General features: G+C 42.6%; 1 protein-coding gene across 1 annotated transcript in view; it reads left to right on the top strand.

Moving 5' to 3' along the window:
- The window catches only part of NFATC3 (nuclear factor of activated T-cells 3), a 152,609-nt gene that overhangs the window by 87,372 nt on the left and 47,914 nt on the right, over nucleotides 1-17,323 (top strand). The window contains exons 5-7 of the mRNA XM_019535415.1: nucleotides 9,710-9,909; nucleotides 10,944-11,116; nucleotides 11,667-11,807. Coding sequence (XP_019390960.1) covers nucleotides 9,710-9,909; nucleotides 10,944-11,116; nucleotides 11,667-11,807 — 514 coding nt within the window. The remainder of the gene's footprint in view (nucleotides 1-9,709; nucleotides 9,910-10,943; nucleotides 11,117-11,666; nucleotides 11,808-17,323) is intronic.

Genomic DNA, 17,323 nt, shown 5'->3' with positions numbered 1-17,323 from the left:
GGTTGGCTTTTTCCTGGGCGTCAGTTGTTAGTTGTGCCTACTGGTTCAGCAGGGGTCGAGTGTCGCCCTTGCTTTTCCTCCAGCTCCCCACGTATCTGAAAAAGGACTTTTTTATTGTCTTTGATGCTCAAAGCTAGCTGGAGTTCAGTTGCAGCCTTGGCTCTCCTGGTTGGTCCGTACAGGACTGTACCAGTGCAGAATATTCCTCCTTGGAGGTGAATCCTGTCCTCCATCCTTTGTAGGCCTTTCTTTTTAGCCTCAGCAGGTCTGCTAGATCACTGGAGAGCCAGGGGGGCTGCTGTGCTCTCTTGCTGCCTTTCCTCTGAGATGGAATATACTTAGCTTGTGCGTTGAGGATTGCTCCCGTGAGGAGCAACCACTTTTCCTGAACTCCCCTTCCCCTGGCATTGTGGTCCCTTAAGGCCACACCAACAAGGACTTCTGTGTTGCTGACTGACTTGCCAGCTTTACAGTGGATGGTGAAGGTGATCAGCTCGTGGTTGCTGTCACCCAGCTTCCCATCTATCACTAGGTTGCCGATTAGGTCATCCCCAGTAGCCAGTTCCAGGTCAAGCAGCGCTTTACCTGTCATTGGCCCGTAGACTTCTTGAGTCACGTAGAGGTCATCCACGCATGATAGGAAGCTTTGCGACCGCTCGGATTTTGCTGAGTGATCTTCCCACGAGATGTCTGGGTAATTGAAGTAATCCATGACAACCATGGTCCTGGAGCATGTGGCCTCAGCCAGTTCCTGGGTGAACTCCTGGTCAAGCTCTTGACTTTGGGTGGGAGGTCTTTAGTAACATAGAGAGCTATGCCCCTGCCCCTTTTATCTACTCGGTTTCTCCTGTACAAGGTATAGCATCTACACCTGTGGTCCAGTCATGGGTGGAGTCTCCTTTATCCCTATGATGTCATTTTAGTTTGCTACATAATAACAAATTGCAGTAACGCATCCAGAGAAGGCGGCAGGGACTGTGCACAAGGTGCTGGAAGCCCAGGCATGCTCGGAGCAACTCAGTCTTCGTGGGCTTCCAGCACTCCTTGCACCATCCCTGCTGCTTTCTCTGGCTGCCACTGCACCCAACCACCCTCCTTTCACCTTCCTGAGCAGCTCCAGGGGCAAGTCTGCCCATTCCCAGGCAGCGGGGATGGTGCATGGAGCGTTGGAAGCTTGCCAAACCTGATTTTCCCCATATGCCCAGGCCTACAGCACCCCGTGCACTGTTGGATTGGCCTGGGTGCTGCCTGTGACCTGGGGCAGCACCCTGCCCGGGGGGCATCACCACCACAAAGGGAAGTACTGACCCTCCTCCCACTCCCCCTGCAACTCAGGGGACGCACAACCCAGCAGTAGCTCATGTGGGAGGATCTGCTGAGAGTGAAGGGGGAAAAAAAAAAAAGCATTGAGGGGCCCTTTTTTTTTCCAGCAGAGTGTGCCCACCTCTTCTTCAGCTTGGGAGCAAGCTGTGGCAGGCCCTGGGCTGTGGGGGGCCCCAGACCTTACCTCCATGGCAGTGACACCCCCTGGGAAGCACCTGCCTGCTAGCAGCCTACTCAGGCAGACCTGGGCAGCACCACCTCCAGGGAGGGAAGCACCAGGGCCCCCCACAGCTCAGGGGCTACTCAGCGCACCAGCAGCTTGTCCCCCAGCTGTGGGAGACATGGGCAGGCTCTGGGAGGAAAAAAAAGGATCATGCCCCTCACTGCTTTCTTCCACTCCAGCAGAGCCTGCCCACACAAGCTATTGCTGGGTTGTGCAGCCCCTGAGCTGCAGAGGGGGAAGGGGAGCGTTCCCTCCCTCCACTGTGATGGTGCCCTAGGTGCTGCCCAGGGGGCAGTGTCACCGCAGAGGGAAAGACTGGGACTCCCACACACAGCTTGGGGCCTGCTGGCAACTCACCTCCCCGGCTACGGGAGAGGCAGGCAGGCAGGCACGGGGGGAGGAGAGGAGAGTATCAGGCACCTCACAATTTCTTGTTTTGTTTTGTTTTTTCTGGTGGAGCCTTCCAGTGTCCGAGGGGTATGAGCTGCTGGTGGGCTGTCACTGTTCTGTAATAGTGATGAAAATCCCTAAATTGACACAATTAAAAACCCACCAATTAAATATCCACCATTTCAATTCAGGGAGAACTAAACCCATGTCACATGTACAAGCAGCCATGGAGACTACAAAATCATTGAAGAAATGTAATGCTTTTTGTAGGGATAACAAAGCACAAACATTTTTCAAGGTAAATTAGCTAGTGGTGTCTGAGGCCTGTGTGGAGGCAAACTTTTCCTTCAGTGGATCTAAAAGCATTCAATTTATTCTTAGTCTTTAACTCCTAGTAACAGGAGCTGTCATCTTCATTTTCACCTAAAGTAGACAACTTTTTCTCACAGAACTCTAAAAATAAAGCTAAACATTCTGCAGATGGTTTGAAATGTACTTTCATATGATTTACTGTGTTTTCTTGGGGAACTGGTAATAATCTGACCATAGTTGGTTGCATCATTCAAACATTTCTGACACATTACAGTTGTTAAATTTTACAAAGGCTGATACCCAAAGGATGACTCCTTTGCTTGAAATTGTGTAAATTAAGAAGTCTTTAATTCCTGGACAAGAAAGGAACAGTACTGTATTTTAACATTTACTTCTTGAGGTCTTGAGACAACCACTTTGCTTGATTTGAAACACACCTTGGAAAGAAGATCATGGTATGTAAAACCATAATCATATGTGTTACAGTTCTCTGAACTGCTAGATAGTTGACTGGGTTATGACAATACAGAAAAAAAATTATGCAAGTACCTCTGCTCTATCTCACTTTGGGACCATACACTTCCCCATTATCAAATCAGAATGCTTTGGGAATGAGGGGCAATTGACACTATACATCTCACTGACTAGAGATGTATGTACACTCAATCACTACTATAACTGTAATGTAGAACAGACCTGCCTGTCCTAACTGGTAGCTATTAGGGCTGTGCGAATCTTCAGTCGCTGATTTGATTTGGTGAAGATTCAGCCTGATTCGGTGGGCAAATCTCCAAATCGAAAGTGAATCAGGAGATCCTTCAATTTCTCTGAATCAAATCAGAACCCTCTGAATCGATTCAGAGAGATTCGGAAATATTTGCCAATTCAGACATAGGCAGAGCTTTAAATGTTTTTTTCTACATATCTCTAGGTAATAGGCAGCTTCTGAATGCTGTGATGGTGGGGCAGATGGAGCATCCCACAGGAGTACAGGGGGCTCCCCAGCATGTTTGGCAGCAGACCCAGAAGTGGACCAAAAGCACTTCCAGTCCACTTCTGGGTCTGCCAGGGAGTGTGCAGGGGGCTCCCCCTGTACCTCCCCAACTGAGTGACTGGTGCCTCCTGGTCAGGGTGGGCACCCAGGGTCCCCCCATGGCCGATCACCGAGCCGGGAGGGCACCAGCAGCGGGGACTCCCCTGCATGCTCCCCAGCAGACCTGGAAGTGGACCAGAAGTACTTCCAGTCCACTTTCAGCTTCACTGTCAAGCATGTGGGGGACCCCCTGTGCTCCTGTGGAATGCTACATCCATCACAGCATTCATGAGCTGCACCTGGTACCTCGAGCTACGCAGAAAAAATATTTAAAGTTGTGTCTATGTCCGAATCGCTGATTCTCTGAATCAGCATCAAATCTTCAGATTCGGATTTGGCCGAATCGAATTGGGGCAGTGATCTGAATCAGCAAATTGAATCACTGTCCCTGATTAGGGTCAAATTGGAATCAGATAGGGCCCATTTTGCACACCCCTACTAGCTATCTGACTGCAGCAAGCCCAGCTCATTTATCCTGTTTCTTAGGCAGGTTTTGTTACATTGGGTATATCCGCACTATGCTGAAGGTTAGTCATACCATTAATTGTAGCATTTCATGCAAAGTTATGTAAAGAAGTGAAAGCCCAGTTATCCTCTGGGTTTATTATATATTGTCAGTGGCTCCAGAACTATTGCTTCCTTCACTTGCTTCTGGTTAATCTGTTTTTTCATAACAGTTGCTTTCTGTAAACCAAAAGATTTAAATTTTCTCACTCAAAGTTAAACTTCTGGTGTTTCAGACCAGGCACTTTTTCCATTGTTGTATAACCGTAATACCATTTGTACATGACCCCATATTATTGTTTGTTGCTTTATATTTGTCTGATATGCATTTGATATTATATATTTAATCTGGGTTCAGGTGGGTATATTGTGTAGTGCTGTCCATTTATAGGCAGATGCAGTAAAGTCTGGCTGCATAGTTATCTTTTATGTTGAGCCTACATCTCATGCCATCTCTTAATGGAAGTTTTTTGTTTTTGTTTTTTTTTACTCACTGGGTTCTGGCCAATTCAGACTCTTTCAAAACAGTTGTTTCTAAGGAGCTAGCTTTCTCAGCATCTGGAATTGCTTCATAGCTGAAGCATTGCAAAAAGCCAACTTACTTATTAACTATGCCTTTAGGAACAATTGACCACAGTCCAACTATTTAAGCACTAACTGCACAGATCTCTGTTTGAGCAGTTGTCTGCCACAATTGTTGATATTCATTGTTGTTCTAATACAATTTTGATAAACCTTTGTGTTCTACATAAACATCATGTATGAACACACATGGTTACTAACTGAATTTGTTTAAAATATGGGGTAAAATCACATGCCAGCTTCATTTATTATACTGATTTCTTCATTTCAGTGTCTAAATTGTCCTTATACCTTAACTCTGAATACCTAGTTCACAATTTTACTTTTGGTTCATTAAGAAAATCAATTGCTCCCATTGCAAAATGTCACTAAGCATACAGCAAATAAAAGCAAAAATTGCTGCCAGCTTTGTAGCATTGTTGAGAAACCCAAGGGAGTTGCATGAGATAAAGAGCTTCCCAGTGACAGATATTTTGTATCTGCTAATTGTCCTTTTTGTTGACTGCAGATGTAAAGCAAGTGAAAAACAACTTCTGGAAATATCTATCTGGACAAATAGGTTAGAATGTTTCTTAAGCCATCAGTTCTCAACCTTACCATCTTGCCCTGCTTACTATGAAAAAATTCTAGCCCTCAAAATTGTGAGCTGGTTTCTGAAAATGTGAACTGAACATTAACCAGTCTATGATGAATGCATGAATCTTGAGACCGCATGAATCAATAATTTTCTAAGTGATGTGAATTGCCCACTTCTGTTTCAATTGATACCCTGAGGATTCTGCCATCTCATGACATTTATCCAATGTGAATTCAGTTGGTTTTGGTTTTTTAACTATGAAATTTGTAATTTTTCTGTAGTCAGCTAACACTTTGGGCATTTTTACATGTGCTTTGGGATGCAATACCAGGTGCTTTAATTAGTGAGCTATGCTAATTAAAAGCATCCATGCATCATGTGTATCAGCATCCCCTTGCATCCCTGTGCTGAAAAAATAATGGTAGGGTGCTTTGAACTAAAGATCACCAAACCTATTTTATTTCAAATTGCCCCACCTCCATTTTTTCAGTGCAGAGACATACAGGGACATTGATAAACATGACACAGAAGACTGCTGGAGCATGTCAATTTCCATGCTCCAGCAGACTCGATTACTCGAGTCTCGAGTCTGCTCCGACACACTGGATTTCCAGCACATCAGAGCAGGCTCTGCACATATCTGTAGGAGCCTTTTGTCTCCCTGCCCTGCTGACATGCAAGCAACTGGTTTTTATTCTTCAGTTTTTCCATAAGGGTCAATAATTAAATAACTCTCCGCAGTTCCAGAACTATTTCACTGAAATAGACAGAAGCTACCCTTCCTTTCTTCCTTCTCTTTCAAATAATGTGTGTAGCCTAATTTTCTTCTGGTTTGCTCAGACTGAAATACATATCAAAAAGCTTGGTAGCTGTTATACTACTTCAAAGCAATTCTTGCAATAGCTACCAGAGGATGTAGAAAAGGCATGTAACCTGTTTTTTTTTTCTTTTGTTTTGTTTTAAACATAAAGACAACAAGTTATTTGGAAACTAAGTAAAAACCCACAAATTTTCATACAAAGTCTTGTGGTTCACAGAAAGATCAAACTGTCTTATTTATGGCATTATAATTAACTATTAAATATATAAGTGGCAGTGTATATAGCAAAATAGCTGGCATGCCTCATATGTAATTGGGGAAGTAATTATACCCCATGTCTTAGTGGTTATCTGTCCTCTTATGTCCTTCCACCACAACTATTGGTTTTTCTAAATTTGGGTCCAGTCTGTAGACCTGGCTAGTCCTTGATAGATTTTCTATTGTTTGTCATTTCAGTAGCTCCATTTCCATGTTATTTTTGTCCTCCTTCTTGTTTGGAATAGATTCAAACATTTCCAGGTTGGCCAGTCTGTTCATTTCCAATCCCTTGGTTGATTGTGGTCAGCCACAAGCATCACATTTCCATTCATGTTGCTACCATTAGAGGTGCACCAATACATCAGTCCAATATTGGATCAGCACAGATATAAAGAAAATTGACTATATAAGAAATCAGCCTGATGTGGCCAATAATTTGGCTGATAGATACCCATGCATGCATGCAGCCACAGTGCAGCACTGAGGCAGTGAGTAGCACAGCCTGGCAGCTGGTAAGTCTGTTGTAGTGAAAGCGGAGGGGGGAGGGGAGGGAAGGGGCATGGCAGGGGCAGATCAATGCCCCCCACAGTGACAGAGGGGGTGGGGCTGGGGTAGGTGCTGTCTGGGTGGGGCATGGGATGGAGCTGCAGCTCCTCTGGGGGGCACAGGGAATGCGGGAGGCATAGGGAGGTGGCTCCTGCCACTCATCTGGGAGAGTATGGAGGCAGAGGCATGTGCCCCTGGATCTGCATGGGGAGGACCAGGCAGGCTGCAGCTGGGGGCCACTCTACACTGCACTTGGGGCAGGCAGGTGGCAGCAGCACTGGGAGGGTGCTGTGGGGGGCTACAGCAAAATTTGGGATGGCTGCAGCCCCACTCCCCATAGCTCCCCTCCCAGCACCACTGCTGCCTGCCCTGAGCACGGCGCTGCAGCTTGCCCAGCACAGATCTGGGGTCAACACCCACCCTTGTGCCTTTCCAGATGAGTGGCAGGAGACACCCCTCTCCTGCTCCCCACACCCCCTGGATGAGCTGTGTCTCTATCCCGCACCCACCACACCCCAGCTAGTCAGCAGCTGCCTCAGTCCCACTCCCTCCCTCACCGCGGGAAGCGTTGATCTGCCCCTCCATGCCCGTTCCCTCCCTCCTCTCCTTTCACTACAACAGACCTACCAGGTGGACACAACTGTATCAGAAATCGGATTGGTCTTGGCCGATATGGCTCTTTAAAAATCAGCTACTAGTATCAGCCCCCCAAATCATTATCAGTGCACCATCGAGGCTACCATTGAGGGGTTTTTGGTTGTTTTCTTTTTCTCAGAGGTTCTGTTCTGATAAGAAAACTTTCATGAAATTACTGTTGGTGTTATTCTCTAATGGTTACCTTGTGTCTTCCATCCGTTATGTGCATTCTGTTTTGTTTGTAACTGCTCTTCTAATGTCCAGTGCAGCTATCTCAGCAGCATCTAGTTGGGGATGGTTCTGCTTTGAGCAGGGTGTTGGACTAGATGACCTCCTGAGGTCCCTTCCAACCCTGATTTTCTGATTCCGTTTACAGATGGTTCAAATTAGCTGGTCTAACACACCTAGTATATGGGCACAGCGCATCCTAGAAAATTTGTGAACAGGTGCCAGGTCCTGACGTTCTGCTTCAACTATACTGATATACATGGGAAGAGAGATTTTGTAGGAGGGAGAGGGAAATAATGGTGTGGAAAATTTGAGGATGGATGCTACAGAGATTTTTTTTTTTTAATTATTTTTTGAGGAGGCAAGCTGCCTTTTTTTCCATAACTTGAAATTATTTGTGTTCAGAATCCAGATTTTGATATATGCCTATCTCTTCAATTTTAGTTGGGTAGCTTTTTATCCAAGTACTTTAGTGTCATGAATGAATAAAATGTAAGAACAGACTCAGTCTTTTCTATTATATTTTTGAAGAACATAAGATTATTTTATTCAGGCAAAATGGCAACATCCTGACTTGTTTGAATAACTTTAGTTAAGTAGCTGAAATGTTTAGATTAGAAGCTTATCCTTAATTTTTAAACGACTTAAATTTGTATTAGACTGTATAAATTTTTTACAGAAATAAATATGCTAGCAATATTTTGACAAACATAATTTTACTTTTTATGAATTCTTTTAAAATTTCTAGAAATTCAATCTCTGGCCTAAAAAATAAATAAAAGCTGTAATAGGTAGATTTTGGAGTTGGACACTTATATGCTTATTGATCTTTTTTTCTAAGAAAATTTTGAAAATAATTAACTTTTTTTGACTCTTTCGCTTCATTCTGCCACAATGATTTGTGATAAGTTTTCATCTAAGCCAGTGACTGACTTCAATCACATGAGCAGTCAGTGTTAAAAGTTTCGATAACATATATATCCTTAAGTGGACCATGGGAAACATACTTTAGTTCAGTGGTGCTCAACCTGTGGGCCACTGGCTGGATGACACAGCCCCAAAGGCCGAATTGCACTGGCACATGGGACTGAGTTGTGGCCAAATAAGCCATGTGGAACAAGCTTTGCACCACTCATCCAACCTGCAGGGCCAAACAGGTGCAGCACTGTTCTGGGTCAAAGGAAAATGTATAAATCTTGTACCACAGTTATGCATATCTGCATAGATAGTGTATATATCGCATGTAGGGGTGCACCAATAGAGATTTCGGGGGCCAGTACCAATAGCCAGTCTTTAAGAAGGTGTGTTGGCCAATACTGATCCTATTTCTGATACACAAGCTGGTAGCTTGAAGAGCAGTGTCTGGCTGCTAAATCTGTTGTGATGGAAGAGGAGGGGGAAGGGAAAGGGTGTGGTGGGGAGGGGCAGATGAGGCGCCTGCAGTGAGGGAGGGAGTGGGGCAGGAGCCGGGACAGGTGCTGCTCAGCCGGGGCAGGGCGCAGGATGAAGCTGCAGCTCATTTGTGGGGCGCAGGCAGGGGAGGCGCTCTCACTGCTGCATGCACCTCTGGAGGACATGAGTGTGTACCCAGGGCAGGGGTGCTGCTACTGGGGGCTGGGGCTGCACCAAGCTCTTTCTGGCAGGGGCGGGGCTGGGCTGTGCTGTGCTTGGGGCAGGTGACAGTGGCACTGGGAGGTGGGCTATGGCGGGGCTGCAACCACCTCAAAATTGTAGCCCCCCCAACTCCTCCCAGTGCCACTGCCCACCCTACCCAAAGCACAGCCTGGCCTAGCCCCCAGTAGCAAGAGCCCAGTGCAGCCCTGCCACTCCGCACAGATCCGGGGACACATTCCCCCCTGCTTCAATCTCTGACCTAAAAACAGAGTCCTACAGTCCCACAGTCTTTGTCCCATGCCCCACCCTGCCCTACCTGTGCAGTACCTGCCCCAATCCCACTCCCTCGCCACAGGGGCCTTGATCTGCCTCCCTATGCCCCTTCCCTCCCCCCTCCCCTTCAACCACAACAGAGTTACCAGCTGCACACAGCTGTCCAAGCTGCCCGGCTGTGCTCCTTACTGCCTACATGCTGCGCTACAGCTGCACATATGCATGGGGCATTTAATTTCTGAGCCCTCTTTTACTTTTTGTGTGCATATAAAATAAAATGACTTAATGCATTCAGTGAATGCTTTAATATTGTATATTGTTCTTTATCAGCTCCTGGGCTACAACGAAAAACAAGTAAACCTACAGATGTTTATCGGCACAGCAGATGATCGCTACTTACGACCTCATGCATTCTACCAGGTGCACCGAATCACTGGGAAAACAGTTGCTACTGCTAGCCAAGAGATAATAATTGCCAGCACAAAAGTTTTGGAAATTCCACTTCTTCCTGAAAATAAAATGTCCGCTAGGTGTGTTGCAATATTTATTCCAAATTCATCAGCTAGTCGTGTATTCCTTTCAGATAGATCAAGGTTGGAAACAAGAATCTTAAAAAATATATATTTTAACATAACCTTTGATTTTAATTCTCTTCTAAATGTAGTGTCCAAGTTACTTTTTGTAAAATTACAAAAACAAATTTAATTTTTTATTATGATTATTGATACTTGTATTTGGATTTTTAGCCTAAGTTCTTCAGGCCTCTCTGCTAGATGTAAAAACAGTGCAATAAATATCTTAGCAGAAAATGGAACTAGTTACTACAACTGTAATTCTACACCATAGTACTTTGGAGCCAGTGAACCAAGAACAACATAAATACAGATTAGTTCACTCTTCATTATCTCTCACTCTAAATAAACTCTTTTTTTTTTCACTTTATAGATTATCGCGTCATGCAGCAACACATTTGCTTTAACAGGCTTTAAGGTGGTGCGTTTAATACTGGCCCTGCCTTCTGTTTTTCCAGTGAAATGTGTCATGTAAAATCATATATTTTATGTTGCTATGTAACGGGTGTAATGAATAGAAAAAATAAAAATTGGCAATTTTGGAATATCAGAATGGGGTTTCTGATATGCTTGCTGAGTGCAAGTTTGATGAGGTTATACCATTTTCCCTAGAGAATTATACAGTGTTTGCTGCTTTCCTTTTTGCAAATATTTGTCAATTTGAGTGACTTGCTTAAGAAAATTTGTCATTGTGTCATTGTAAAACAATTAGTAATATTTTACTTTTGAAAAGTAAAAAGGGTGGCAGAGATTATAAATCTCCAAGATGTAATTTTTTAACTGCAACCCATAGTTAGCATTAAATTAGTTGGTGTTAATTTGAAGTTTCTTAGTAGCAGCTGTCTAAGATACTGGAACCAATAAAAAATTATAAGGTGCATTTTTAGCTTTTTTAAGCAAGATTAAAGTTAAGGCTTCTAGAAAGGATTTTTGGATCATTTAGTAGTTTCTGACTTGTTGTCCTCCATCTAATTTCTAACCCTTCACCCCAGTATTGATTGTGCAGGTATTTTGAAACTTCGCAATTCAGATATAGAGCTCCGTAAAGGGGAGACAGATATTGGAAGAAAGAACACCAGAGTGCGTCTTGTATTTCGAGTTCACATCCCACAGACTGGTGGAAAAGTCTTGTCTCTGCAAACTGCTTCCATACCTGTTGAATGCTGTAAGTTTGTAACAGTTGATTTTACACTTGCTTAAAATCTCAGTCACCAATAGTAAGGGTTTTTATTTTCATTTGTCAGTGCAACTGTAGGAAGAAAATACCAACATTGGATAAACTTTTGCAGTAATATATCTTACTTTAGAATACTCAAAATATTGTTAATTTAAATTAAAAGTGAATTATAGTATTTAAGTTTACCTGTCTTTTCATAATACTGAATTGTAATACTGCTTGCAAAACTAGTGGACATCTGAAGTTTTGGATGAACTTATAACTTACACAAGGAAAACTTGTAACTTAAATTATAAAGCTTTTATTAAGGTATCATGACTTGGCATTTCATTCTTTATGGATCACACCACAATTTCAGTTTGATTCAAATAATGAAAGTAAAGAATAAATATACCACAACTCTTTTCCCACAACTTGATTGTGTATGAAGAGAAAATATGATCTTGGATACAATATTCAGATTTTAAATGGGATTTCAATGCAGGCTTAAGCTTGTAGATAAATATTTTTTTCTTCTTTTCAATCATTTAAAAAATAGCTCAGCGATCTGCTCAAGAACTTCCTCAGATTGAAAAATACAGCATCAACAGTTGTTCAGTAAATGGAGGCCAAGAAATGGTTGTGACTGGATCTAATTTTCTCCCAGAATCAAAAATCATATTTTTTGAAAAAGGACAAGGTACGTTACTTTTTCAAGTTTGAAAAGAACTGCAAGAGCTGAACTGAGTTGTTCAGTGATGTCAAAGTATTAAAAGCATTGTGAGTTGTAATCTAGCACTATAATTTAGGTTGTCTGTGTCCTGTTTGGCTGCCCATATGAAAGAAACACCATAGGTGTCATAAATCATTAAGGTAGTTGCATACTAACTAGTACGTAATAGAAACTCAGAAACTTAAGGGTGGGGAGGTATGCCTGTTTACACATCATTTTCCTCCTTCTTCTTCTTCAAAGAAAAATGTAATATAGAATGCGGAAACAAAAACTGTGGCCCTGGAGAGAGACAGACATTTGAGGCTCTCCAAATTCTGCTCATTTGAAGTGCTTCAGTGCTGTACATGTGCACAGCCCTTAAGCATGCCTCCCTGCTGGAGCACTTTAAAATCACCGTGGCAACATCCAGTAAAGGGGTACAACCCCACTGTGGGGGGGGAGTGGACAGCCAATGAATGCTCTCTTGTGGACTCAGCCTCTGTTCTCCCCATTCTAAAGGTGGAGAGCCACACAAGGAATCATCTTTAGCCCCAAAGCTCCATGCACCTCCACCCCCTCTGTCCCCCCAGTGGAACTGGAAGACCCGAGAAGAATAGGCATACAGGGATTCCCACTCTCCAGCTCCAACAGTAGTGTAACTGTATTACAGGGGAAGAATAAGTATCAGGGGCAAACACTGAAATGGACAGTCTTATATTCATGCAGTTATGTTGAATGATTAAAAGGGAAGAGATAAAACAATATCTAACATAAGCTAGACCAGCCATTCTCAACTGGGGGTCCGTGGCCCCTTGGGGGACCAAGAGCAGGTTTCAGGGGGTCTGTGCCTGAGGGACAAGGAGGCGGGAATGTGGAAGTAGGACATAGGCAACACGGGGGTGCATAGGGAGGATGTGGGGGCACATGCCCCCCCCAATTTGTGCACCCAGAGCAGGCACAGGGCTGCAGCCTGTCCAGACCAGCACAGGTGGGAGCCACCCCCACAGCCCAGCAGATGGAACCCAGTGCATGAGGGTGGAGCGGGGTGGCAAGACCTTTTGCCACCACCACCACTGGGACCCCTGCACTAGCCACACCACCAGTAGTGCAAGGAGTAATGGACCAGGGGAGACTGCTGTTCTCACCTTTTTCCTCCAGCAGCCATTTGCACTCTAGGCTATAGCTCTACCCTGGAGGGGAGGTGGGCTGGGTGGCAGCATGGGCAGCCTGAAGGAGGCAGTGGCAGACAGGCCATGGTGGCATGGTAGAGCTGTGGCCTGGACATAAGCGACTGGTGGTGGGAGGGGGAGGCAGTCCGTCCCTCGTCCTCTTCCCCGCCCCCCGTCTGTTACTCCTCTTGCTGCTGGCCGCACAGCTGGTGTAGGGGTCTCGGCAGTGACAGCAATGAGTCTTGCTGCTCCATCCCACACCCTGCCCCACACACTGGAGGGTTGGGGGAAGGGGCAGTCGAGCACCTGCAGGGGTGGAGGGCTGCAGGTTGAGAGTGAGGGGCACTGGCAGGTGGGACATGGAGTTCTTATAGCATGATGCGGGGGCCTTAGGAAGAAAAAGGTTGAGGACCCATGGGCTACACTACTTTAGACTAGTATGTAGATTTTTTGTTTGGATTTTTTCCCAAGAATGCAATGAGGTGTCAGTAGGTCTTGAAAAATCTGCGTTGTATAACATACTTGTTAAGCACATACATCTGCTTTTGGTTAATTTATGAACGTAAACAGGCAGATGTACATAAGCTTAATGTTTGTGATGCATATCAGCAAGGTACCAAAGTGACAAATATCCAATTTATACGTGCTTACTGGGCATATGAAGGAATAAGGAGCCAAGTAAATAGATGCACTTAAAAATCTGGCCTTTTAAAATACCTGTACACATCCTAATAGTATTCATTCTGAGATTCCAACTCCAATCTTAAATGAACACAGTAAAAAAGATCAAAACTGAAGGATCAAAATAGTATTTTATACACTTGTCATTAAGGGCATTAATTTGATGTTCCTTCATAAAAGTTTGAATATCCAAGTACAGAAAAACAGACAATATAAGATTTTTCTCATACAATATGTAATATCAACAAAAGAACCTTAGAAGAGCATGTTAGATTGTTAGATTTGTTCAGAGTCATCTCTAAGGACTAGGGCCTTCAAAAATTTGCAGTTTGGATAGGTAAGCATTATATAGTTTTGGAAGACTAATTTAACAAAGTAACTATTTGCTTTTGAACATGCAGTTTAAAATTTATCTAGAGAATCCAGGGCGTTGCAACACGTGGCCCTTGGTGGCAAGGTGTTTGGCCTCTACCTCTGGTCTGGGCAGGTGGATCTGCTGCTTATCCTGTGGAGAAACCCTATGATCTGTATTTGGCCCAAGGCATGGGGGAAGTTTGACGCCCCTACTTTAGAATAGGCAGTATGGAATCTGATAGGAATCAGTATTCTGTCTGTGACTCCCCTTTATTTAAAACACCTACTTCTCAAAGTGTGTATTTGGCATCACAAAACAAGGTTACTTTTCTTGTATCTCTGATGTTTTTCTTTTCACAGTTTTATTGAAGCCACTACCTCATTCTTGTTCTTTCTTACAGTGTTATCTTTCTCTCTTCTCAAAGAGTAGCTATCAGTTATGTCCTTACATTTACTTTTTGTGGGCTTGAAATGCCATATTCCTCTATATTGCTTTGTTTTCTGGTTCCTTCCTGAAAGTGTTCAACCTGTTGGGTTTATTAAAGTCTTAATACTGCCTTTTAAACCATCTCTGCAGAACAGAAAGTTTATATTTCCTACACATTCTGCCCACATGATAACGTTCTGTAAATAAGCATACTTCATCTTTCTGCCTTGGGTCCTTCAGCAAATCATTTATTAGTAATGTTTTTTTGTTGCTCTTACTCAGTCCTTTTCTGAAATTAAGCATCAAGGCACTGTGCTTTCTGAATCCAAATAGTAAATGTATCTTATTTCTGTTTGTTTATTGTTCAGTCCCCAACTCTATTGTAGGTCTTCATGTAACTTCAGATATCAGGCAGTATAAAGGAAATGTTTCCTTTGGGTTTAGAATGAGGGAGTTACCATAGATTAGACAATAAACTATCCAGTAAAACTAGGTACTGTCATATTCTTTAGGGAACATCATCCTTGGTACATGCTGAGCACGTCTACATGTGACACTATGTCACCGTAGCAATGTATTACAGCGACATGGTGTCAGAGGTCAAAAACCACGATGCTACAGCTACATTGCTCTAGAGATGCACTCTGGTGGTATAGTGCATTGCTATAGTGACATAGTAGCTAAAAATAACCATGCGCTGTGCGGACAGCGCAGTATGGGCTGTTACTATGCCATCATGTAGTATTTCCCAAAGAAAGTACTGCATGATGGCGCAGTAACAGCAGCACCATAGGGGCCCATGTAGACATGCCCCCTGTTACTGAAAATAAATATTCCTCCCTACAAAATAAAAAGAAGACCTGATTTCTTTAAACAACTTGTCATGCATTTTTACCTTCATGTTTATTCCATAGGGTTACTGTGACATAAACAGATGCATTAGCCCCTGTTAGTCTGGTATTTGCCTAACTAACCATATGACTTCTCAGGATGATGAAACAAAATTTGCATATCTTATGACAAAGATTACTTTTTTAGATGGGTTATGATCTTGAAGAATAGAAGACAACAATGAAGTTATCAGTGTTGATTGTTAAAGCAGTTATTTTTTACTTTAGAAGTCACTTCAGCTATTCTTTGTAAAAAAAAAAAAAAAAAAAAAAAATTTTTTTGGAACTCACTGCAGGTTCACGGGACCTGTTTCAGGATAGATTCTTAATCCAAAATTCCTCTGCCAATTCTGTAGAAAGGTCAAACTTTCTGTTATAAGTAAAAGTATTAGCCTACTTCAGGAATAATTTGCTTAGCCTATAGCTATATGAGAATTGAAGAGTGTATTGTAAAAATGTATCACTAAAGTTGACTTTCTTGTGAGATTTTATTGGCTAAGCCTCATCTACAGCATTACAAATGTCTTCATTCACTTATTTTATCTTCTTAATGCAGCTTCTCTCTCACTTATCCTCCTGGCCCAATATATCGTCTCCTCCTGGCTTCATAGTAGTTTAAAGAGGAGAGCTGGATAGTACTCTGGGCAATAACAGCAACATTCATGCTGCTGCTTACTGGAAATTTTAGGTGGGAAGAGTCTAGTGTAGAAATAACTTTTATCATACATATCTCACATAAGATATTGTCTAATGGCTCTTGTCTAATGGCCAACCTCAGCCTAAGCTTGTTTAACCTTAACTTGTTCACGGTTTCTTGATCTTCCAAACAAATAAAGTGAAATAAGGAAATATTTAATATGAGAGAGCCTTGATAGATACCATCAATTTAATAATTGTGTTTTTTACATGAATCATTGTATTGCTGACCAGATTATAAAGTCTGCAAACTATGGAAGTTTTCTTATAGTGGGTTCACCTTGATCTTTTCTCTTTGATTAGTCGGCTTCCCAAAAACCTGTAATCTGGTTAGTATTAATTGTTACTCTAATAGATAAGAAATTGAATGGTTGCCTGAGGGGAAAAAAATAAAGTAGTGCAATCTGGTTAATTCAGCACAGGAATTGCTGTCATTTATCAGTGCACTGAACCCCTGCCAGAATCCTATTGATCTTTATAAAAAATACTTTTAACTAATTTATCACTGGTTTAAAATGTGATTTATTGTTTGTAAAAAGTATGTACATAAATCACAGGGAAATTTACTATTGATAATCTGTTTTAAATTTGACTTAAAAGATACTGGCCTGTGATGTTACTGAGTTGTCTGGCATCTTGCGAAGGTATTGCACCTTTAAGCGAAGTCTTGTAAGTGGCCACTGAGCTCAACCTTCAGCAGAAAGAGCAAAACAATTACATGACATCAAAGCACTACCTTAACTCAGTATCACTTGTAAAATTTGTTAGTGAATTTCATTAATCTATGTGTGCAATGCTTTTTTTGTTCAACAGTTCCTCATCTTGTGAAAGAAAACTGATTAAATGTAATCTACATTAAAAAATAGAGGTGTGTTTGGGGATTAATGAATTGTCAATATAGAATGGGTATTAGGATTATTTTGACTTGAAACCACTATATCTAATGTTTAATACTTTTTAGTTTAGTTTCCCATTCACATACTAAATTTTGCTCGGTCACCTGGACTCTTTCTATCCAAACCTTTTAAAATGACTTCTTTAAGACAAAACAATATTTTTTTAGATGTGCTTAATCAGCAAGTGAGTCTGAGAGTCTTTCGTGTTCAACATTTGAAAGGTCTTTTACTCATTGAAATAGTGTCATTGATACAGGTTGTTTTTCATAGATTTCATAGACATTAGGGCTGGAAGGGACCTCGGGAGATCATCGAGTCCAGCCCCCTGCCCAAAGGGCAGGAAGTCAGCTGGGGTCATAGGATCCCAGCAAGATAAGCATCCAATTTTCTC

This window comes from Crocodylus porosus, unplaced genomic scaffold (assembly GCF_001723895.1).
Source record: "Crocodylus porosus isolate Cpor-Errol unplaced genomic scaffold, CroPor_comp1, whole genome shotgun sequence".
Lineage (NCBI taxonomy): Eukaryota > Metazoa > Chordata > Crocodylia > Crocodylidae > Crocodylus > Crocodylus porosus.
This window is presented reverse-complemented; position numbering and strand designations above follow the sequence as displayed.